At 34.9% G+C, this 24,499-nt stretch overlaps 1 protein-coding gene and 1 pseudogene across 4 annotated transcripts in view; one reads left to right on the top strand and one right to left on the bottom strand.

Annotated features, from left to right (window-relative positions):
- Spag9 (sperm associated antigen 9) overlaps window positions 1–24,499 on the bottom strand; it is a 133,464-nt gene that overhangs the window by 81,453 nt on the left and 27,512 nt on the right. For all 4 annotated transcript variants that reach the window (XM_071603493.1, XM_027924685.2, XM_027924681.2 and 1 more), the window contains exons 3-4: window positions 10,167–10,237; window positions 4,322–4,416 (exon numbers count right to left, since the gene is read on the bottom strand). In XM_071603493.1, the coding sequence (XP_071459594.1) occupies window positions 4,322–4,416; window positions 10,167–10,237 (166 nt within the window). The remainder of the gene's footprint in view (window positions 1–4,321; window positions 4,417–10,166; window positions 10,238–24,499) is intronic.
- On the top strand, window positions 14,661–15,401 carry LOC114083384 (actin-histidine N-methyltransferase-like; annotated as a pseudogene).

Below are 24,499 nucleotides of genomic sequence, written 5' to 3'. Positions count from 1 at the left end.
ATTACATGATGGTGACTGTTGTTAGGAGCTAGATTTTTTTTCTTCATGTCCATACCTGAACAAAATGAAAATTTGTCAATTTGATGTTTATCCCAATTTTGGGGAACATATTTTGGGAACAGAAAATATAAGGTTCTAAGAAATACTAGTTGGACCTTTATTTATTCTCTAACATACCTTAATGCCTACATATAAAGTGGGAATTGATGGGCTGGTGTTATGGCTCAGTGGTAGAGTGTTTGCCTTGCACATGTGAGGCACTGGGTTCAATCCTCAGCACAATATAAAAATAAATAAATAAAATATAGGTATTGTGTCAATTTACAACTAAAATAGTTAAAAAAGAAAGAAAGAAGGTGGAAATTGAGTTTGGCTGAGTCTAAGGGAAAGCTCTCTAACCTAAGATGCAAAGATAATATACGAAGATCATATAGGCCTCATGCAAATCCATCACACTGCTAACAAAAAACAAAATAGAAATCAGTCATTAGAATTATCTTCCTAAATGAAAGCCAACAATTCATTTTTCAAATGTACCAAATACTGAAAAAGTTTAAAACTACCGGGGAAAGGAGTCTTCTATGAGTCCAATTTGTACTTTCCTATTAAATCTATAATCAAAAATAATGGTAGAATTCCCACCTTTTTAGTTTTGCTTTTATTAGTCATTCAGAAACTACTCTGTAGAAAGGAGTCTTTTCAGAGACTCAGAGCAATCTGTCAAGAGCATCAACAATGCTCTGGGTTACAAAGTTCCAACTCTGGAAAAATAATATTACTACATACTCTCATTTTACTGAAAAACTACACAAGAATTGAGAGAGGGAACTATGTAACTATGAACCATGTAACCATGCAAGTTCATCAGAATCCTACTTTTGAAAAGAAATTCTAAAAGGCAAATATTAGTCCTGTATTATGTTGGTACATGTGTGTTTGCTAATCTATGTGTTAAATGCTTCAGTAAAATTCACAGAAGAAATTCAACCAAAGAATGGGAGATATGTGGAAAAATACTAAGTTGCAGATTTAAGCCCCTACATTGAAACATCTGTTGTCACCGTCTAGTAATATTACTGTCTAATAGAAACAAAGGTATCATCAACTATCAAAATCCTTATGATATATTTTTTAAAAGTGCTTTACTTCCACATATCCCTTTTTAAGATGGTTATTTAAATGTTAACTTTTTTTGGTTTTGTTTTTTGGTACTGAGGACTGAACCCAGTGATGCTTTATTACTGAACTACATCCCCAGACTTTTTTATTTTAAAAGAGGTCTAAGTTGCTAAGGAAATCCCTAAATTGCATTATACTTGTACATAATGATGGGATTTGTTGTTACATATTCATACATGCATACAATATAACAATATAATTTTGGTCTCTAGCTTTCGATCCTTCTACCTCAGCCTCCCAAATTGCCCAGATTACAAGCATATGACATGATACCTGGCTAATTGTTAGCTTATTTTATAAATGTTTTTGAAGTAATTTTTTAGCTATACTCACATTTAATACAACTAATCTAGTAAAATTTACTTTGTAGATAAAGGACAGTAAAAAAAAAAAAAGATTACATTTTTCGAACACTTGTCATGTGGCAGGTACTGAGCTATATGATTTATTTATATTATCTCATTCAATCCTTACCAGAAAATAGATATTGCTTTCCTAATTTACAGAATAGGAAAAGTGATGCTCTGGGCAGTAGTAAACCGGCAGTGCTGGTAATAAAAGTCAGGCCTATGAACTCCACCACCGTGTGCTTCTTCCCTTGACCTTACTACTTGGTGCTACCTACTTTCTGACAATGTAACCTTAATATTGAAGACTATTATCTTTAGTCAAATCAATTTTGTGTCATGCAGCTTTTAAAATTTAATCATAAAGTATTGTATGAATAAAACAGCTGGAATTTGAACAGTTCTACTAAAAATGGGATAAAAACATACATATACATATATTAGTTTACCACATATCTTGCAACTATAATTAAAAACAAAATAATAATCTTGCTCAGTTTTTAAAACCACCTAAATGAGGCAAGTACCTTCAGAAAAGGAAACTCAGACACATAGAAATTAAGCAAATTGCCAAAGGTCCAAGAACTGATCACACGAGGCAGAGCAATTTGTACCCAGGCAGCCCAACTTCAAAGCCTCTCACCCACTGCATAGCACTTGTCTCAAATGGAAGCTAAGACTAAGAAAGCTCCTAAGTATCAGCCTTATTTTAATATTCTACATTTTTTGTAGTTTGAGTATTATTAATTTCCTCAAAACTTAAATATATATATACATATATGTACAAATCTTTTATGTACTAATATATACACAAGTAATGATTGTTCCTGATTTTTATAAATCAGAAAAGAAAGTAAATGACCATGTATACACAAGTAATAAGGCTATTTCTAATTTTTATACATTAGGAAAGAAAACAAGTGATCATGTATCTAGTATTAGGCACAGGTGCAATCTAATTCTGGGCCTTAAACTAAAACATAATATAAACTGGTCTATGAATAAAAGGGAACACTGATAAGAGCTAACTAATTCTTTATTTGTATAAACCTATAGTTAGGATTTAAATGTTTGTAGCCATTTAAATAATCAATAAAATCTATACAAGATGAACTTTCACTTAAAACCATACCCCAAGCATAAATTTGAGCAAACTGAATACTTGGGAGTTTGATGAACTAAAAAACAAAAGAAATCAAAACCTTAAACCTCTAAGATATAGAAGATAGCTCTTACGGGCTGCAAGTAGAGTGAGCAGCAGCAAAGCTATAGAGATTAATGACTACCCCCACAAGCAGGCACGGATATTTGTCACCCAGGACTACAAAGAGAAGAAAGGGCGACATCTGACAAAACAATAGTGAATAGGCTTTGTAAAGCTTTCACAACTTTGATGTGTAAATAATGGGATAAATGCATTCATTGCTCTAAAAACTTGAAATCCTTTTACTTTAAAATATATAATTTTTTTTGAGGAAAAAGCTATTATTAAAAATGTAAAATGATATCTGAACCTTCATCAGTCAAATGATAATTGATATGTAATAAACTATGGCCTGTGTGTAATTGTTTTCAAGAACCAGCATAAAAGATATTTGCCTTTAAATTCAGAAGCTAAATCCAGAGACTGCATAAACTTGGACCAGTGCTCTACTCTTGCTCTCCCTTTACTCTGAACATTCTGCTTAAAATAAGACCACATTGACCTTGTACTTGTGTATAAGTACAATATGAAAATCCTTTTCTTTGGTCCAAAACGCTATTCCTAAGTGGTGACCTATAAATTACTATAAATAAGAATAGACATCCTAGCTTCAGGCCATTTTCCATTGTTTCAATCTGCAACAGAGATGGTTACAAAGCAGATCAGAGTGGCTAAAATTTAAGAAAAACCAGGTAAGCAGGGGCTTCTAAGAGAGACTGGAGTACCTGAGTATCCTTGGCAGGTTCTGCGTCAGAGCTGGCACACCGGTAGAAATAGAAAAGTGCACAAGCAGCAAAACAGAGAGAGACACTAAGATAGCAGAATTAATGACCACCGCCCCGCCAACGAAGCCAAACACAAATAGCAGCATGCATCCAGGACTCATGGCGCTGTGCTGGCATGGTGAAACACCCGAACCAGGAGGCCTACACGGGGGCCAAATGGGTATCTTTGTAGTGAGGATCTGTCATTCAGCTGCTGCCACAAAAACAATGCCATCAGCAGCAGCTTTCCACTCGGTCCTGCAGCGGCTCCCAAATGATGACGTCATTCCGCTCTCCCCACCTAATAACCATAGAGCGGCTGCTCCTACCATTTATGCAGCAACCCAGAGCGACAGCCAGCCTATTAACTATCTTCCTCTCCACTGAGAGTCCTGGCTTAGCTCATTGGATACAATGCCCAGAGATCTACATAATTTATTCACACTCCTACATCAAACAGATGGCTAGCTAACCCCTTCAAACATGCCTCTCTGGACCAAAAAGGTCCAATTTAATGAAGAAATTTAAAATTTCAGCATTCTCGCAAATCAGAAAATTTTAGACCCTGCATAATCTCCATGAAGAATCATAAACATCAAAATACCTCAACATGCTGCTTATAATAGCATGGCTCATAATTTATCTTTTTAATAATGAAAGCTGTTTCTATTTTTCCATGCTATTCTCTCCTACAGCATTCCAGTCACCATGGAGAGCTTTTTGAACCAGCCTAACTATTGTTCCAGGATTAGAGAACACAAAAAACCAGAAACAATCAGATTATTTATTTCGTTTTTTCTCAAGGCAGAATGTCTAACAAAGCTTACCTAATTCTACTATGAGCTGTAGACTCTAGTTGATCACTCCCTGAGAGTTGATGAAGTTTTGTTCTTTCTAAGTGTTCCATATAATTATGGATCATCTATTTAAAGACAGAAAGAAAAAAAATCACAAAATTTAAGACTAATACCTGGAAATAAAAGCATAGTATTATACCAAGGAAAACATTTTTTTGTATAATTTTCTTTTTTATCAGGTTACCCAATTCCATGTTAAAAAAAAAAAAATGAAGGAAATGAAATTTTTTCATGGCAAACGAATATGCTAATGACTATGTTTAAGATGCCAGTGTCCACAGAAGTACCAATATGTTGCTTAACAGGAAAAGAACTTTTTAAATAATAAGTGATGACATTAAGTGAAACAATACTGACATAAGTAATATGAATTGGTATACAGACATTGGGAGGAGGTGATAAGAGACTGCTGATTAAAAATAGATGGCATTTAAGAAACCTATTCACTAAAATGAGAAACAAAACCTGTGAAACTTATATGTTGATCTTTTCCATGTTAAAAGTGATTAATAGCGTAAAGATCATTTCTGTTTAGTTAAACAATTCAAATATTAAATATCAAAATATTTCTGGTTTCTGTAGATTTAGTTGAAAGAAAGCTAAAAAATATTTCTACTATGAGCTGCAGACTCTAGTTGATCATTTATTGGTCATTACTTAATATAATTATCTATGTTAATAATAGTTAACAAATGAAAAAATCAGAACACCATAAGTCTTAGATAAGAAACCGTATAATAGTAAAGCTGAATATGAAAGTGAAAATTTGAAAAATATAAAGTACATAAACTGGCGCTGGTGATGTAACTCAACAGCAAAATGCTTGTCCAACATGGACCAAGCCCTATGTTCAATTCCCAGAACTGCAAAACCAACAACTACCAAAACAACAAATAAAGTACATGAACTGTTAAGAAATGCTAATAGTCTATTTGATTCTTGATAATCTACACTTCCACTTTTCAGGATACTAAATCTGAAATTAAGACATAAAAATTGGCAAAAAATTTCAATCATTTACTTATTTTTTAGTTTTCGTTGGACACAATACCCTTGTTTTATTTATTTATTTTTATGTGGTGCTGAGGATCGAACTCAGGGCCTTGCATGCGCTAGGCAAGTGCTATACCACTGAGCCACAACCCCAGCCCCTCAAACATTTATTTTTATTGTGAAAATTCTACTTAGTATGTATAAAAATTTCAAAATATGTTAATTTTAAGGTGCTAATTATTATCAAATAAGATGTATTCTGATACATGAAATAAAATAAGTAATTTTATTAAAGGAAATGTAATAAAAAAATGAATCAGAATGTTCCTCAATTAAGACTAGTCCAGGGTTGGGGTTGTAGCTCAGTGGAAGAGTACTTGCCTAGCAGTATGAGGCACTGGGTTCAATCCTCAGCATCACATAAAAATAAATAAAATAAAGGCATTGTGTCCATCTACAACTAAAAAAACAAAAAAGGACCTAGTCCAAACAGAAAATGTCAGAAGCAAAAGACACAGAATCACAGATACGGTATGTGAAAACATTTTAACCTTAAATTTACATAATTTTAATTCTAAACTTACAGGTTTTCTCTTTACTTCCATTTTAAGAACAATTTTGCAGAAATGCAGCTATTATTTTTGTGTCAGCAAGTCAGAAATAATGAGCTGTTTTCTTCTTTTATCAGGTAGAACTTTCAGGGGAAAAAAAACTCTCACAAATAGCTCATTCTAGATTGATACTTTTGCTTTAAATGCTTAAATAAAGATTTAAATTTTAGAAAATGCTGGATTCTAAACCTTCCTCAAACAACTGACCAAATAATTACAGATATGATATTCTGACATTCCAAAATGGTTCAAATAAGGAAATTAACAACCCAAATAAATTAGCATTTACTGAGAAAGACTAACAACAAAATGATAGCTATCATTTATTAAGCACCAACTACATGTCAGCCAGTACATTTACAGCCATTTTTCATTTAATCCTCACGATATCACAATTCTATAAACTCCAGCTCTGGGTTAAAACAACTTGCCCAAATTGATAAACTGGCTAATGATTAACTGTTTTAAGGACAAATCTCAGGTCTGTTTGACTCAGTCATCTGAGCAGTTAAGCACTGTAAGACTCATGCTATATCTGCCCTTTTAGTTGATTCATTAAGCAAGCAATGAGCCCATTGTCCTTTTTCCCTCACACCCACATGAAAACCCCACACCCTAAAGCATTCCCTGATGCCTAAAATAATATACACTATATTCCATGAATGCACAAAAAAGTAGAAAAAATAAATTGTGCTTAAAAATTAAAATTTTAAAATACGGCTTCACTTTAAAAAGTGAGAGGGAGGGTTTGGGATGTGGCTTGGAGGTACAGCGCTTGCCCAGCATGCGTGAGGCACTGGATTTGATCCTCAGCAACACTTAAAATAAAAAATAAAGATATTATGTCCACCTGTAATAATTTTTTTTAAGGTGAGAGGGAGGGCAAAACCTGTGCTACTAGATAGAAAAGAGACATGAAAAAGTAAAACAGGGCATGCTTTAGATATTCTACAATTGGGTCCATCAGTCTCATCCCTCCTGGTCGCAACTGCATCTCAATTTTCTCAAGATATCCAAATTAATTCATGTATATTTCTGAGTCAATTCAGCAAATAACAGTTGGAGTCATCAACAAGGAACACTGGAATCCTCGAATGGGATGTGTCCCAACTCCTTTTCCTCAGGATATCTTCACAACAGAGATTGACTCAGCATTAGCTAAAACCAAAAAGCAAGGTAATAGTGAAGTTTGGGAGACAAATGACATAGATCTCTATAAACACATTAGTCTTAAGTCTTTCCATATGCAGTCCAAAAATCTCTTAGTTGTTGAGATGTCCTAAAGCAAAGAGGCAACGAAAAATGTCTGGTATGTTTAGCCTATGAAACTTTATAATTGAAAGTTCAGGCAACAGAATCAGACCTGTCTTCAAATTCAGTTAGCATGGGATTTTTGACAAATCACTTAAGTCTCTTTCTAAAAAACTTTAATCTATAAAATAGTGATGGATAATAGTTTGGTCAAAAGATGAAATAAAATGCCAAGGCATGATGGTACATCTGATAATACAAGCAACTTGGGAGGCTGAGGCAGGACGAATCCAAGTTGGAGGCCAGCCTGGGCAACTCAAAATTAAAAAAAAAAAATTTAAAGGGTTGGGGATATAGCACAGTTAACACCCTCTGCGCCCCAGCCTCTCTCTGCATTTAAATATTCCTTGATATGCAAGACCCTCACAGGATTACACAGGGCATGTTTGTGGTCATTAGCTTAAGAGACTACATATGTGGTCCAACTACTTCATAATAACCCTTATTTTTCCTTTGCTGCTCTCCTTAAAGCATGTCTTGAATAAATTTAATAATTTGCACAAAATTTTGATTTAAGAGCAGTTATTCACATTACAAAAAGAGCAATAGTAGGTTTCCCTTAAAGAGTAAATAATGTGTTTGATAAAAGTACTATTTAAACAACTATTTTGTGCCTGTAAAATGTGTAACCTTCTTTGGAAGCAACGGTGAAAAGGTTACAGATTAAACCCTCCAGACTCCCTTTCCCTGAAGATTTCCACAATTTACCTTGAAAGGGCACCTAATTCTTTAAAAAGTTGGAGAGCTATTTATAATTGCTAATTGAATGACATCTCTAGAACAGATGTATAAACACAGAAACTTGTAGGCTAGAGTAGAACAGATCCAAATTTCAAAGCAGCCATGTTGCATGAACAAAGAAAGTCTATCAGAGCAGAAGGCAGTTGTTGCTTTTACTTAAGGAGAGGATCCTCTGAAAAGAGTTATAGGCAGCAAGGAAAAGCTGCTTTGGTTATTGGACAGGTGTAACTCTTGACTTGGATATTAAAGATTTTTTTCAAATTGCTTTTTCTTCTTGGACTGTCCTTCGCTGAAGGCATGAAATGGAAAAATTATTGCATCTTTTCATTTGAAGTCAATGTCACTTTTTTCTGTAGTAATAAATCTTCACTTTTATTAAATATAGGGGGGAAAAATAGGAAATTTCACTTGACAGTTAACCCTTCAAGAATGCATATCCTAGACATACTTCAAATACATAATTTAATAATCTTCAATTATTTGTAGGTTAGAATGTTACTTTAAAAAGCATTATTTGCCAGGTGGGGTGGTGTCCACCTGTAATCCCAGAAACTCAGGAGGCTGAGGGAGGAGGATCACAAGCTTGAGGTCAGCCCTCAGCAATTAGTGATTAAAAAAAAAGTAAAAAACGAAAAGGCCTGGAGATGTAGCTCAGTGGCAAAGCACCCCTGGGTTCAATCCCCAGTTCAGAGAAGAAAAAAAAAAAAAAGGCATTATTCATCATTATCAATTTTCTATGATATTTAAGCATGTTCTTCTAAATATAGTTGTAATTACTAACAAGGATAAGCATTATAATACTATGCATAGGACAATGATCAGGCATTAAAATGAATGGTATAAAGAGAATCAACATAGGCTTTTAACAACCAATGTTTTTAATAACAGCTTTAATGTCTACCAAAGATCATATTATTAAAGTGTGGGTATTTTTTTCCATACTGAAAAAGCTCCTGTGTAACCTGTTCCTGCCTTCCCAGAGCTTTATATATGGTTTCCAGACTTTGGTAGTCAATTTCTTCTCTCAACCACTTGATATAAATTCTGTGACATTTCACATTTTGGGTGGGGCTATAAAATGAAGATAATAAAACCTCACCTGTCACGGATAACAGGAAGAAATTCTAACACTCCCAAGAAAGTATCACCTACATTATTCCAAAGCAAAGGAAATTTTAGTGCAATATGATTTTATGTTCCTTAAAAGCAATAATATAGGTCTCTGCTACAAGCAGGATAGGAAATCACACAAATTAATGAAAGAAAATCAGGCGCTAAAGGCTGGAACCAGGACTAGGACTGTAGCTCAGTGGTAGAGCAGGTATTTATTACTGAGTTCAAGGCCCTGGGCTCAAACTCTAGTATCAGTTAAAAGAAAGTAAGAGACTAGAATCATCTGAATCATGGGAAAGACAAGATTAGATGAGGAAAAAGAAATAAAATTTTTTAGTGTAACAAATATTGCACAGACTACGAAAATTCTATTTATCTACGTATGTGAATCCTAGACTGACCATGATAAACAAAAACAATTTTTTGACATTGAAATAAAAAAAAATGCTACATATAAAAAACTGACAGAGAATCATAAAAAGAATATTTTAAAGCCCTCAAGTACATTTTCTAATTTGTTTTGGAGAGATTATGTAACTAAACTGTTTATTTAAAATACTGAAAACTCATGCAAAAAAACTTTTAGAATCATTTTAACTTAACATATTTTAATGTTTAGGTTGTCATGAATTTAATGTAACAAAATTACCTTACACTGGATTATAAATGTAGAGATCCTTACCAATAATTTACCAATGCATCATTTTCAAACTGGTAACAAATTGATTTTCTCTTCTCAGTATCATATAATCGTTTTACTACATGCACATAAGTTTTTGCTTAGCCAGCCAAGGAAACAAGTATTAGAACTGTCTTAAATAACTAAATTATTCTGTGGCATGCTAACGCACTACTTGAAAAGTTAATTCCAGATTTTAAAAAAACGAAAAGCAAAGCAGATGTCTGGTATATGCCACATGACATTTAATGTTTTCTAGAAATAACCCCTGCCAGATTCTGATTTTCAAAGAAAAATTAAAACATGCTTTCTAAGGTCTGTTTCTTTGTCTCCACATAAGCACGGTAAGAACAGCCCAGAAACCCACCTCAGTGTGTCTTTGATGTAATGCATTATATTCCTTCTTCAGTTCTGCTTCTCTTTCTTCAAGTCTGCTAACTGAAATTAAGATACATACACTTAATCAAAACCAAATACAAGAAATTTACTTGAAAATGTCTGTCTTAAAAATGTGGAATGGATTATCCATAATGCTTATTAGCAACTTTAAGACTCAGTGCTCCATATGAAATTCTGTACAAAGCAGTGACCTCATTTCATCATCTTTAATAAATAAAACTTTCAGAGATGGAGAATCAGGGGGAAAAAAATTAACAGATTGGTTCTCTTATGTACGTTTATTAGGTCATCCTTCTAAATAGATTTTTATTTTGTTTCTGGTACTGGGGGTTGAACCCAGAGGCTCTTTGCCACTGACCCCAGTCCTTTTTACTTTTTATTTTGAGGTAGATCTCACTAAGTTGTCCCATCCTCCTGCCGCAGCGTCCTGAGTTGCTGGGATGACAGGTGTGTGCCACCACACCCAGCTTTTGAATAGTTGTTGTGGTTTGGGTTTTTTTTTTTTTTTTTTTTGTGGTTGTTGTTTTATTTTGTTTTTGTTTTTTCAAAAACAAACTTCCTTAAGGAAGTTTTAACCAGCAGTTAGGGCCCAAATTCTTATGTTTTATAGTAGTATTCAAGATCCTTTTCAGCACTATCGTGAAAGTATCTTCTAAGTACTCTGCTCCACAAGTCTTCTCAGTTTAAGGGAATTATCTTCTTTTATTTAGCTCCCTCTGCTGATGGATTTTGTGAGTAACAGTGATGCGGAATAGCACAGAATAAAACTTACAATATTAAAACAAAAAAGAAAGCTTTAGAGCCTGAAATAAAGAATATCAGAGCAGGATATTGGGAAAGAATGACTGATAGAAAAGAAGAGTGACTCAGAAGAGGTGAAGTCCAAGTAAGACCACAAAGAAATTATAATACTCAAGACAGATGGTAATGAGAGTGTTCTAGACACTAATACCATAGAGAAAGGAACACAGAACCATGCTGCTGGTGAGGCAAATGGAAGATTGGCCAGTTGGAAGAGGTCACAATGACTAAGGAGTTGTGGGAGATAGTTACTCATCCTTGTGAATCAATATTTTCTTGATAATGTACAACCAAAACAAAAACTTGTTGCTAAGGCTAAAATGAAATCCAATTATCATCCATAAACTTCAATTTCAAATTTGTGTTCATTAGCAAAGCCTCATTATTCTTGTCAGCTAACTTGTTATAACACAAATACATTTATATCATCATTACTATTGCTAACATTATAGACTTTTATATATTATATATATATATATATATATATATATATATATATATAATTACATTATAGACTACTTATTATGTCCTAACTGTAAATAAACTAACTTATTGAAGTCTGACATTAACCTTATGATAAAAATATCATCATTATATTCATTTTGGAACTAAGGAAACTGAGACAAATAGTGACAAAGGTGATTACTTTATAACAGGAGTCTTGTCCAGAATCTCTGTTCTTAATTACCATGCTATAGAGAATCTCAGCAAACACTCCTTTTAATCTGTTTTATATATTGGAATATACTCTTAATATTTCCCTGAAGGAAGGGCAAAAGCTTCAAACAAAAAACTCCCTGTTCTTGTGGAAATAACCAATTATACATCAAACTGTCAAGCAAAAACACATACTCAATTTTATTAAACATCAGGGAGAAGCACACATTATGATTTGGATGTGATTTGTCCTCCAAGAATTCATGTGTGGAAGCTTTGTTCCCAGGTGGAAACTAGTGAAAAGCCTTTGGGTCACTGGGATGGCTGCCCTTGGAGGAAATTAAGGCAGCTCTCATAGGACCCCTAAGTTTTCATGAGAGCAAGTTGTTATACTAGAGGACCTGACCCCTGAATTTCTCTCTGGCTTCTTGTTTTTGAGATGTAATGTCTTCCTCCTAAACACACTCCTGCCACAGTGACACCATCTGTCATTAGGCCTTCACCAGAGGCTGAACCAATCCTCTTCTCCCCCACTGCTCAATATTGGACTTTGAACTTCCAGAACTGTAAACCCTTTCCTTGTAGTTAGCCTTCCTCAGGTATTTTGTGATAATAATGAAAAACAGAATAATACATTAAAAGCAAACATTGGCTAAAATAAATATAATTCACAAGCACTGATAAAAATGTAGAACAAGTCCAACTTTCATATACTATGATGGGGAGTATTAACTGGTATACACAACCTGAAAACTTTTTTGCAAAACTTAATAAAGTAGAATGTTTGTCAATTCTATGACAAAACAGTATCACTGCTAGGAAGTACACATACGTATCCATCCAAAAGCATTTAAATGTTCAAAGAAGCATTATCCATAATCAACCTGGAAACAATCTAACTATCCATGAACAGCATAAGGGATATTCATGTACTGGAATAGATGGAAAATGAACAAATTATCTCCCACACACATCATGGATGAATATCACAAGCAAGATGTTGAGAGAAGCAGAAATCAAAGAATATAAAATTCAAAGATACACAAAACTAAAGTATTAGAAATCAGGATAGCAGGTACCTTTGGGGAGGAGTTAGTCTCTCGACCGTGAATTTATTATGTATGTATGACCCACCCTCCCCCAGTTCAAACATAATATGTATCCAATAACACAGGGGCTTTCCTTGGCTTGAATATTCATTATGTTCATTACCCATTATGCTATGAGTTTAACACGTAGCACAGAATTTAAACAGACTAGCTTAAACATATTGTGCTCTAGGAGTAGTGACATATGCCTGTAATCCCAGTGACTCAGGAGGCTAAGGCAAGAGGACTGCAAATTCCTGTCTCAATAAACAAATAAAAAGGACTGGTTGGTGGCAGAATGCCCTTGGATTCAATCCATAGTACCACAAAAACAAATATAACCAAGTTGTATTGTTCTGATTTCAGGATTCACAGGTAGACAGCAATAGTATTACCAAATTAGAGAAAATATAAAAGGAAACAAAGATGGGTAAGGAAAGATAAACTAGAATTACTTTGTTAAAGGTCATGTTGGTAATTTATATAAGTAATATGTATATCCTTTGAAAATATGTTCTTATTTACCCTACAGATATTTACACTTATGCCCAAAGATATGAAAATGAAGACCTATTGTAACATATCTTATAATGACCTCCAAATTGGAATAACAACCAAATTTGCCATTAGAAGGTTGATCATGAAAATTATGGAAGTCATACAGTATCAATATCATGCAGTGGATTTCCTACTTATTTACCACATGACCACAAGTAAATTAACCTCCCTGGGTCTCAGTTTCCTTGAGCAGTTAACAGTATATCAGAATTGATATTAAGGGCTGGGGTTCTAGCTCAGTGATAGAGGGCATGCCTAGCACATGTGAGGCACTGGGTTCAATCCTCAGCACCACATAAAAATAAATAAAATAAAGATATTGTGTCCAACTACAACTAAAAAATATTTTTTAAAAAAGAATTGATATTAGGTTAATATTTGAAAAGGACAGTCAACAGTGCCTGGCACAAATGTGTTTTTCAAATGAAATACAATAATTAAAGATGCCCTCAAAAGAAATGCATTGTATCTATATATACTGACATGGGATGCTGTTAAGAACTGAACAGAAGGGTGTTGAATATATATTGTAGAAAATTAAAAAAACAAAATACAAAGCCACTAAAATGTCCACAAAACACTAGCTCTTTTCCACACTCTTCTTACTCAAACAAAAATTTTCCCACCTATTCTTTTGCTCTTTTCTTACTCTCATATCACATATTCAATCTATAAACAAATTCCTTCCATTCTACCTTCAAAATTAATCTAGAATCTGACTCACTTCCCCCCCACACTTTTTTTTTTTTTAAACCACCTCTGACAAACTTCCATCATGGTCCAAGATATGATCTCTTAATTAGATCATAGCAATTATATACTATCTAGTAGCTCAGCTTAGTTATTGTTCCAGTATATTCTCAAAAAAGTCTGGGTGGAATTGGAGAGTGACTGACTACTTTAAAACCCTTCAATGGTTTCCAGTCAAGTTTAAAAGTGTGTTGGGGGGGAGGGGGTGGCATTCTTACAATGGTCTACAAACAATGGTCTACAAGACTCCTGTCAATTTACTCAGACCACCCTACCCTTGTCCCTAACCCCATACAAAACTTTGATGTCATTACCTAGGCATTATAGACTGGATTGTGCCTTCATCCCATAATTTCATCATGGGTGAAAGCCTTAACTCCCAATGTGACTGTGTTTGGGAGTAAGACCTAAAGGATGTAATTGAGGGTGGCCGGGGGAGGGCCCCGGAGGCGGGGGAAGAAGTCGGGTTGGGCCGCGGTGACGGGGCCGTCTCAGGGCGCGGTCCCGCCCCTCCCGTCCGGCCGCCACTGCCGCAGCCGCCGCCGCCGCGGCCTGGGGGTTGGTTGAGGCGGGCGGTGGGGTCCGGACTGGACTGTGGCGCCGCGAAAATGGGTAAGAAGAGTCGAGTAAAAACTCAGAAATCAGGCACTGGGGCTATAGCCACTGTGTCTCCGAAGTAAATCTTGAACCTGACCAGTGAACTGTTGCAGAAATGCAGCAGTCCTACACCTGGCCCAGGAAAGGAATGGGAAGAGTATGTACAAATCCGATCTCTGGTTGAGAAAATACGGAAAAAGCAGAAAGGTCTGTCTGTTACTTTTGATGGAAAAAGAGAAGATTACTTTCCTGATCTAATGAAATGGGCCTCTGAAAATGGGGCTTCTGTCGAAGGTTTTGAAATGGTCAACTTCAAAGAAGAGGGCTTTGGTTTGAGAGCAACAAGAGACATCAAGGCAGAAGAGTTATTTTTATGGGTTCCCCGAAAATTACTAATGACTGTTGAATCTGCTAAAAATTCGGTATTGGGGCCCTTGTATTCTCAAGACCGGATTCTTCAAGCCATGGGAAACATAGCGCTGGCCTTCCAACTCCTGTGTGAGCGAGCCAGCCCCAACTCTTTCTGGCAGCCCTACATTCAGACCCTCCCCAGTGAATATGACACTCCCCTCTACTTCGAAGAAGAGGAAGTTCGGTGTCTTCAGTCGACACAAGCTATCCATGATGTCTTCAGCCAGTATAAAAACACAGCTCGACAGTATGCCTATTTCTATAAAGTCATCCAGGTGAGCAGGGTGGCCTGGAAAAGGGGACTTGATACTTGCATGTATGTCCCACTGACATCTTGTTAAGGATACTTAAAACACTTTGCTTTTCAAATTAAAAAATATTCAAGTATATATATATATATAAAAAAGGATGTAATTGAAGTTAAATGAGGTCATGACAGTGGGGCATTAATCCAATAGGATTCATGACCTTATAAGAAGAGGAGACACCAGATATCTTTCTAAACCTAGAAAGAAAAAAGTCATGTTGGGACACAGAAGACTTCTACCTGCTAACCTAGGTGAAGGGCCTCAGGAAAATCCAAACCTGCTTGTAGCTTGATCTTAGATTCCAACCTCAATTGTGAGAAATAAATTTCTGCTACTTCAACTATCCAGCTTATGGTAATTTGGTATGACAGCTTTAGCTTATTAATATATCAACTAAAAACCATTAAGTAAGCCTCAGAGAAGCTTTCATACAAAGTGTTTGTTAAGTAACTTTGTCAGGGAACAGGGTCTATATCTTACAGAAACAGGTCATAGTCTTATACTAGCTTACTCATCAATGGTCTGCATAGCTTTGTTGCAATGGACTACTTAGCAAGACTATGGGAAAGAAGAAATAAAACCTCAATATATCACTATTTTTTGGATTTCCAATATTTATTTGAATGAACATGACCATTGTTGAGACTGGCTTGGGTTTATCTACAAAAATTCCTTGACGTTCTATTAATCAATTTATTCTCCTTAAACATTTTGGATTATCCCTATCTATAATTCCTTCAGTCTCCATTCACAGCTTTCTAATCCATTAGATTTACCTTCTACTTAGTTTATTCCCATTTGGCAACATATTTTTACTTTTGCCCAAAAAGTAATATTTGATAAAGTATCAACCCATTCTCTAACCACCTTGACGACAAAATTTTTATACTTACTAATCTCATAAATGATCTGTAAATATTATTTCTTAGCAAGGAATTTATCACACACAAAAAGGACATTCAGCACATGCAAACTACATGGGGTTATACACAACTCGTTCCCTATCTGTTGTTTTTAAATAGACTTTATTTTTGGAATGGTTGTAGTTCACAGCAAAATTGAGCAAAAATACAGATATTTCCCATGTGCCCACCGCTCTTTGCTCCACACAAGCACAACATCCCAAGTGAGAGTGGTACATTTATTATAATCAATGAACCTACAATGACAAATCATCACCCAAAGTACATCATTTACATTAGGTTTTACTCTTGGTATTATGCATCCTGGGTTCGCAAAAAATGTACAGCGACATATACCCACCTTTAAAGTATCATGCAAACATACAAAGTAGGTTCCCTACTTTTAAAAATTCTCTGTGCTCCACCTATTCATCTTCTCCTACCTACCACCAATCCTCAGCAATCACTGATTTTTTTTTTTTTTACTGTCTCTGTAGTTTTGCCTTTTCTACATGGTATATAATTGAAATCATATCATAGACTTTTCAAATTGGCCTCTTTCACTTAGTAATAAGCATTTGAGGTTACTCCATGTCTTTTTGTGATTTGATAGATCATTTCATTTTAGCACTGAATAATGTTCCATGGTATAGATTACCATGGCCTATCCTGTTATTTTCATACGAGCCAAAAGTCTTGAAATTACAAGCCTTAGAAATCACCATTTCTAAGCACAAAAGTTATATTCTTAATTCAGAAAAGTTGCATTTTAAGATATTTTCAACTAGTACTATGTATGTTGAAAATCTGTATAACAGATCATGTCCATGTTTTCAATGCAAAATAAATCATAACTACACTTAAGCCAAGCTCTGTTTTAGTTTTTTATACAAATACATTTTTCCTATTACACTAGTTAATAACAGGCAAAATACTGAATTTTGCATCATCTTAAATAAAAACAATTTTCCTGGTTAAAAATGTCTAAATAAATTAGATTTAAATCTAATCAGCTTGTCTAGCAAAGTATATCATCTACTTGTATCTTCCCCTCCAATCCAGTACAAGAGTAAATTATAGCCTATTGACCTCACCTACTTACTTGAGATCTTTTACTAATTTACTTGTCTGTCACATTAAACAGAAAGTTTATCATTTTGTATAGTTATACTCAAATGTGTCACTGATAACTAATCATACAAATCAAAACAAGAAGATTAATAATATATTACCCCCATTATTATTATGTAACCACACAGCTTTATAGAGAAAGTTCAAACATTAGTTTATCCACTTCCCCATTTATGAACAAGGCACTAAACAAGTCAGGATACCAAGGGGAAATCCAAGGAATATGTTCCCCAAGTAGTTGTCCATGACATTTAACTCTGCAATAGTTAGGCTTTCACACAGCTAAATTAGAGTTTTGGTTATTTCTGGCTGTGAGACCAGCAGGATATACAGGCAATTCAAAGTAGTGAGGACTGGGCATGGCAACATGCCTATATTAGTTCCAGGGGCTACAGAGGCTGAGGCAGGATTGCACGTTCAAAGCCAGCCTCAGCAACTTAGTAAGACCCTAAGCAACTTAGCAAAACCCCATCTCAAAATTTAAAAATATATATATAAAAAAGGGCTGGGATGTGACTCAATGGTTAACCATCCCTGGGTTCAATACCTGGTACCAATAAGTGTGTGTGTGTGGGGGGGGGGGGGCAGTGAGGGATCACAAATACATATAATTCAGTCCTAAAAAGAAATGTAGTACCAATGCATAATACAATATGAATGAACTTTATGCTAAGTGAAAGAAGTGGTCACAAAAGACTCTATTGTAAGATTCTGTATGAACTATCTGGGTTATACAAGTCCACAGAAACCAAAAGTAGACTAGTGGTCATCAGGGAGTAGGGGAAGCAGGGAAGTGCTAATAGAGAGAATGCTAATACGTATGGAGTTTCCTTTTGGGGTGATGAAAATGTTCTCGTATTAATAGTGGTGATCATACAACTTTGCAAATATATTAAAAACTTCTGAGTTGTACACTCTATGTGGTGGATCTTATTATATTCTAATTAGATTTCAATTTAGAAGAGTAATGACTAATTTAACCCTTAACACAAACATCAGAAAATTTATCTCCTAATTTAATAATAACCTAAATTACCTCCTAATTTAATAATAACCTATCTTTTAAAGAAAAAGAAGGAAAAACAAATAATAAGGGAATGAAATCTTAACATTTAGTAATGTTGACTAAATTAATGAATATGCAATGATAGGTTTTTTGTTTGTGGGATTTTTTTGCAGTGTTGGGGATAGAATTCAGGCAAGTGCTCTATCATTAACCCATATCCCCAGCCTGCAATTAAGAGTTTCAAAGCAATGATAAAATCAAACCAGAGGAACCTTAGGTTTTTTTAAAAAAAATAACTGTTACATTTTCTTTAAAAGTTCCTCTTTCTGAGGCCAGTGCTGTGGCTCAGTTGTAGAGTGCTCATCTAGCATGGATGAGGCACTGGGTTCAATCCTCAGTACCACATAAAAATAAATGAATAAAATAAAGGTATTATGTCCAACTACAACTAAGAAAAAATATATATAATTTTTAAAAAGGGGTGGGGGTGTGTAACTCAGTGGTAGAGAACTTGCCTAGCAAGTTCAAGACCCTGGATTGAATCCATAGTACCACCCCCCACTAAAAAAAAATTATCAGACTGTATATAATTTTCATTATTTGTCTGCTAAAACAACCAGAGTTAGCTTAATATATATCAGCTTATAAACATTTATGAGGACATTATTCATTTAATGTCCTCATAAAAGATGTCATAAATCCAAGGTACATTATTACCCCATTACACTTAAGAGTAGTGTCTATAGTCAGGTGTGGTGGCACACACCTGTAATCCCAGCAGCTCAGGAGGCTGAAGCAGGACGATCAAGAGTTCAAAGCCAGCCTCAGCAATTTATGAGGCCCCAAGTAACTCAGTGAGATGCTGATTCTAAATGAATACAAAAAAAAGCTGGGTATGTGGTCCAGTGGTTAAGTGCCCCTTGATTCATTCCCCAGTACCAAAAAAAAAAGGAAAAAAAAAGACTAGTGTTTATGTCTGTTATGCTGAATGACTTTCTTTAAAAAAATTTTTTTTAAATTGGTTCTTTTTAGTTTTATGTGACAGTAGACTGTATTGTGACATACTATATGTAGTATAACTTCCCATTCTTGTGGTTGTACATGATGTGAAGTTACATTCGTCCTATACTGAATGACTTTCTGAATGCTATTCTGGCAATTATTCCCTCCTCCCTAACACAACAATTACCTAGACAGAAATGTTAATGACTTTCTGTATTTCTTTATCTGTACTGTGATCTAAATATTATCTTTTTAGGTATGTATACAGTACCAATCATATAAAGATCATAAAATATTATCCTATAACCGATTAATAATACATAAATTATGTATTATATATACACACATGCCAACTGAGATTATGTAATACACTAAGATCATATAATACAAATTCAGAAGCTCTCAATCTTTTCTGAAAATAACTCAGTACAACAACATATCCAATAAATTCAGTTTACTAAGGTTTAAGTCATGTGAGATGGTACAAACATTTTTGAAAAGTACCTTTTAGCACAGGGAAGAGCCATCTCAAGAGTCCTGAATGCCACTAAGGAAACAGTAAAGGAAAAAGGAGGGAAAAAAGAAGGGAAGGGCAGAGCAGAAAAGTCAAGTCAAGTCCTTGGTCAAGGACTATAGAGATCCCAGAAGCCTCAAGTACCATAAAGTTAACCAATGCCTATATTGTTATATTACTTCTGAAATGTATTGCAAGGTCATTTCTTGTTTAAAAGTTCCCATGTGAACCCAAACTTCAAAATAATCTCAGGAAAAATCCTAAAATCTTATCTTCTTGCACATCAAAACAAGCTACAACCTGCCATTAACTGGCAATAAACAAGTTTCTGTTTATCCTACCTATTCCAAAACAAAAAATAACCAATCTGCAATTTTTTTTTTAATCTGCTAATTTTCTAGGGAGGGAAAAAAATGAAATCATGGTACCTAAAAGGAAAAAAGTAGGAGGAGGACAAGAAAAAAATAATCAAAACTCTTTCCCCTTATAATAGCTAATTGAGACAATTTAGCCTCAATTTGAATGCTCTTTCTTTCCATCTTTCCAAAAAGCAAGAGGATGTGATTAAGGCAGGAAGAGCCACCTGCTCTGCCGGCTCAAAATCAGAGCTTACCTCCTTAGATTGATGGCCTTTGCCAAGTTTGGAACACCTTCCATCTCTGTTGTCTTCTGCCCCATCAGACTGCTGATAGGCCTATGGGGGGAAGAAAGAGAAACAGACCTGCTAGAATGCCATATCCAACTCATTATTTGCCTTCCCAAAAGGAATCATTAGTTCTTACTATTCATGGAAGGCAGATAATCCAACTATCTGTTACTGGACTTCAGAAGATTAACTTTGGTCTTTCAGAAATTCTCCTTGAATAATTTACCATTGAAAGTCCCCCAAAATAAGCAAGAATCAAATGCTGACTTCAGAGCAAACAAATCTAAGACAACCACATCAAACAGTAATATAAACCTCTCCTCTACCAACTAAGTCCTTCACCATGTCTTTAAATCTCAACTTTTCAGACAGAAAAATTAATCAATAACATTGTAAAAAATTATAAATATTTTAAAGTGCTCATGAATCAATGATCACATACTGAAAATAGGGTGGAATAACTTCAAAGAATTCCTGGGGATAGGGACTTCTAACAATCTGACACAGTCATGCTTTGAAGATGTCACCTAAGCCATCCACAACAGAAAACTGACTAGCTCTCCTACCTAAAGATTCTATGTAGGGAAAAGCCATGCTTTACTTTAGCACATATTCCTGTGTATTCCTCTATGGTCAAGAAATACTTCCTCATTACCAACAAAAACCAACAAATTCATTTCTTCTAATTTAACCCTCTGAGATTACAGAAACCAAGCTTGGCATCTTTCTTATCTATCATCCCTTTTTATGTTTGAAGAAGAAACTAATTCATTTTTTTTTCCTGTTCTCTAAGCCCAACTACCAGAAAACCTTTAGTCCTTTCTCATAGAATTAATTTTCTGGGTTAGCTCTAGTTCTAGGTATTAATTATAAACTACAATGGTAAGGTTCTCAGTAGACAACACTAGACTACAAAAGTGGAAGAGTGTAAATACAAATAATTAAACATAAAACAGAGCAGAAGACCACAGTATTACCTATGAAGCAGAAGTAATAAAATATTACTATTTGCATAAATTATCTTGTGTCTGCTTTTCTGCTTTCCCTCTTATACACAGACACTTAAAAAAAAACAAACAGAAAATAAATGGGAAAAAAAAAAAAAAAACAGTCCTTAAACAAAACTTAATTCAATAGATATTCTTTTTTTTTTTTTTTTTTTTTTTTTTTTTGGTATTGGGAGTTGAACTCAACCACTAAGTGATATCTCCAGCCCTTTTTTAGATTTTTATTTAGAGACGGAGTCTTTGCTGAGTTACTTTGGGCCTTGCTAAGTTGCTGAGGCTGGCTTTGAACACAGATCCTCCTGCCTCAGTATGCTGAGTCACTGGGATTACTGAACCCAGGGCCCCATGCATGGTTCTCAAGTGCTCTACCACTAAGCTACAACTTCCAGCCCTTTTTAATATTTTATTTTCACACAAGGTCTCCCTAAGTTGCCCAGACTGGCCCCAAACTTTTGATCCTCCTGCCTCAGCCTCCTGAATAGAGATTTCCAGGCAAGCACTACCATGGCCTGTGGAAGAACAATTTAAATATGGTAACCAGGTAAGCTCAAACCAGTAGTTACAAAGTTTGTTCTGAGTTTCTGGATAGCTAAAATAGAAAATAAAATAGCCATTAAATAATTTTGTCTTTTTTGGTTCTAGGGATCAAACCCAGGGACACTTTACCACTGAGCTACAACCCAGTCAATTTTTTTTTGTTGTTGTTGTTGTTTTTAATTTTGAGACAGGACCTTGCTAAGTTGTTGAGGTTGGCCTCAAACTTGCAATCTTCCTGCCTCAGCCTCCCAAGTAGCTGGGATTACAGGCGTGTACCGTCAGTTGACTGTTAAATAATTTTTATTAGAGAAAGAAGGCAGCTTTGTTCCTCAGGAAAAATAATAATTGTTAATAGATGGCATTCCTTTTGGATGTTCAATATGTGCAGACATAAAAACGATAAAGATTATGCAACAAGTAAAATACTTACAAAAAAATTAAGGAAAGATACAAATTTATACATATACTCCAACTGCAATGATTAAAAAACATGATATATGTGGAATAAAGACAAGGCCATACACATAACATGCCCCAACCAAAAAACAAACTATGATTTCTTTCACTAGAAGGACCATATCACATTCCTTTGTATAACAAACATACCACAACCAATGTGGAATGCTAGGCATACTGCAGTAGTTTACATTTAAATGTAAAAATTAAAATATTTTTTTATTTTAAAATATTAAAATATTTTTTCTAGTTGTAAATGGACACAATACCTTTATTTTATTTATTTTTATGTGCTGCTGAGGATTGAATGCAGTGCCTCACCCATGCTAGGCAAGCACTCTACCACTGAGCTACAACCAGCCCTTACTTTTTTTTGGGGGGGCGGGGGCACTGGGGATTGAACTCAGGGGGCACTCAACCACTGAGCCCCGGACCCAGCGCCATTTTGCATTTTATTTAGAGACAGGGTCTCACTGAGTTGTTTAATGCCTTGCTTTTGCTGAGGCTGCCTTTGAACTCAAGATCCTCCTGTCTCAGCCTCCCAAGCCGCTAGGATTACAAGTGCGCACCACAGCACCCTGCCACATTTTTAACTGTATAAAAAAGCCTATGTTTATCTGAGACGGACTTAAGATAATATTTGGCTTACAAGATAGAAATACTAAATAAACGACAGAAATGAATATAAAAAGTATTTTTTGACAAAGAACTCCTTACTGTCACACTATGAATGGCAAAGTTCATTAGCTAAAAAGCACCAAACTGGACTTTATAAGTTCACAACTTCCTTATTGCAAACCATCAATATACATTGAAATGTATACCACATATACACTTCAGATTCTTAAGATTCACAAGATGCTAATTACCAATATTGTTTTGTTACTCCCAGATAAGGAATAATATACACCATTTTTTGAGATGCTTTATTCATGTTGGAACAAAATAAAAAATATTTCTTATTAGTTCAATTTTTAAAGAGAACCAGAAATCTCCAAAATCAAACATTACCACAAAATTGTAATAAGATTTTTTATAAATTCAATTTCAACAATGTTATATCATACCACAACCAAATTCCACACTTCAAAAGCTGTAAAATGTGGCCTTTAATTCAGTTCCTCTTTCTTTATATTTTTCTTGCTTCTCAAATAGCTAATAACTGCAACCAAAATTTCTCCGTTTTCAGAACAGAACTTGAGTTCTATTATGGCTACGTTTTAAAAGAGATATATGCCCTAAAACATTCATCAGTTGACATGCTCGGTCTTCTAAAATTAAAGACTCTAACACATTGTACATATATAAATACGGAAACTAGACAAAGTACAGTTGTCATATGGCACTCAATAAATGGTACTAAAGAGAAAAAAACTACCTACCTACTCCTTCTTTCCTATAGGTACCACCAACTGTAATTTCAGAGGCCCTGAAATTATGATCCATGAGGTGAGGCTGTAATGAGTTGTAAGTTAAATTAAATATTGGGCTATAATTATTTTAACAAAAATCACTATATTTTTCTTAAAACAATTAATAGTAGATTTTTAAAAAACTAGCCAAAATAGTGGGTTTAGTATTATACAAAACATTACATATTGGAGCAGTGGCTTGAGAGTCTGATGTGGGAGGACCACTTGAGCCCAGAAGTAAAAGGCCAGTCTGGGCAACACAGTGAGACCCATCTCAAAAGAAAGAAAAAAAATTATGAGGCTATGATAGAGCATTTGCCAAGCATGTGTAAGGCTCTAGGTTCAATCACTGGCACCACAAAAAAAAAAAAAAAAAAGGATGAATATAAAAAGAATATATTCTGGGCTGGGGATGTGGTTCAAGCGGTAATGGGCTCGCCTGGCATGTGTGGGGCGCTGGGTTTGATCCTCAGCACCACATAAGATGTTGTGACCACCGAAAACTGAAAAATAAATAT

Source organism: Marmota flaviventris, chromosome 17, assembly GCF_047511675.1.
Source record: "Marmota flaviventris isolate mMarFla1 chromosome 17, mMarFla1.hap1, whole genome shotgun sequence".
In the NCBI taxonomy this organism is placed as follows: Eukaryota; Metazoa; Chordata; class Mammalia; order Rodentia; family Sciuridae; genus Marmota; species Marmota flaviventris.
This window is presented reverse-complemented; position numbering and strand designations above follow the sequence as displayed.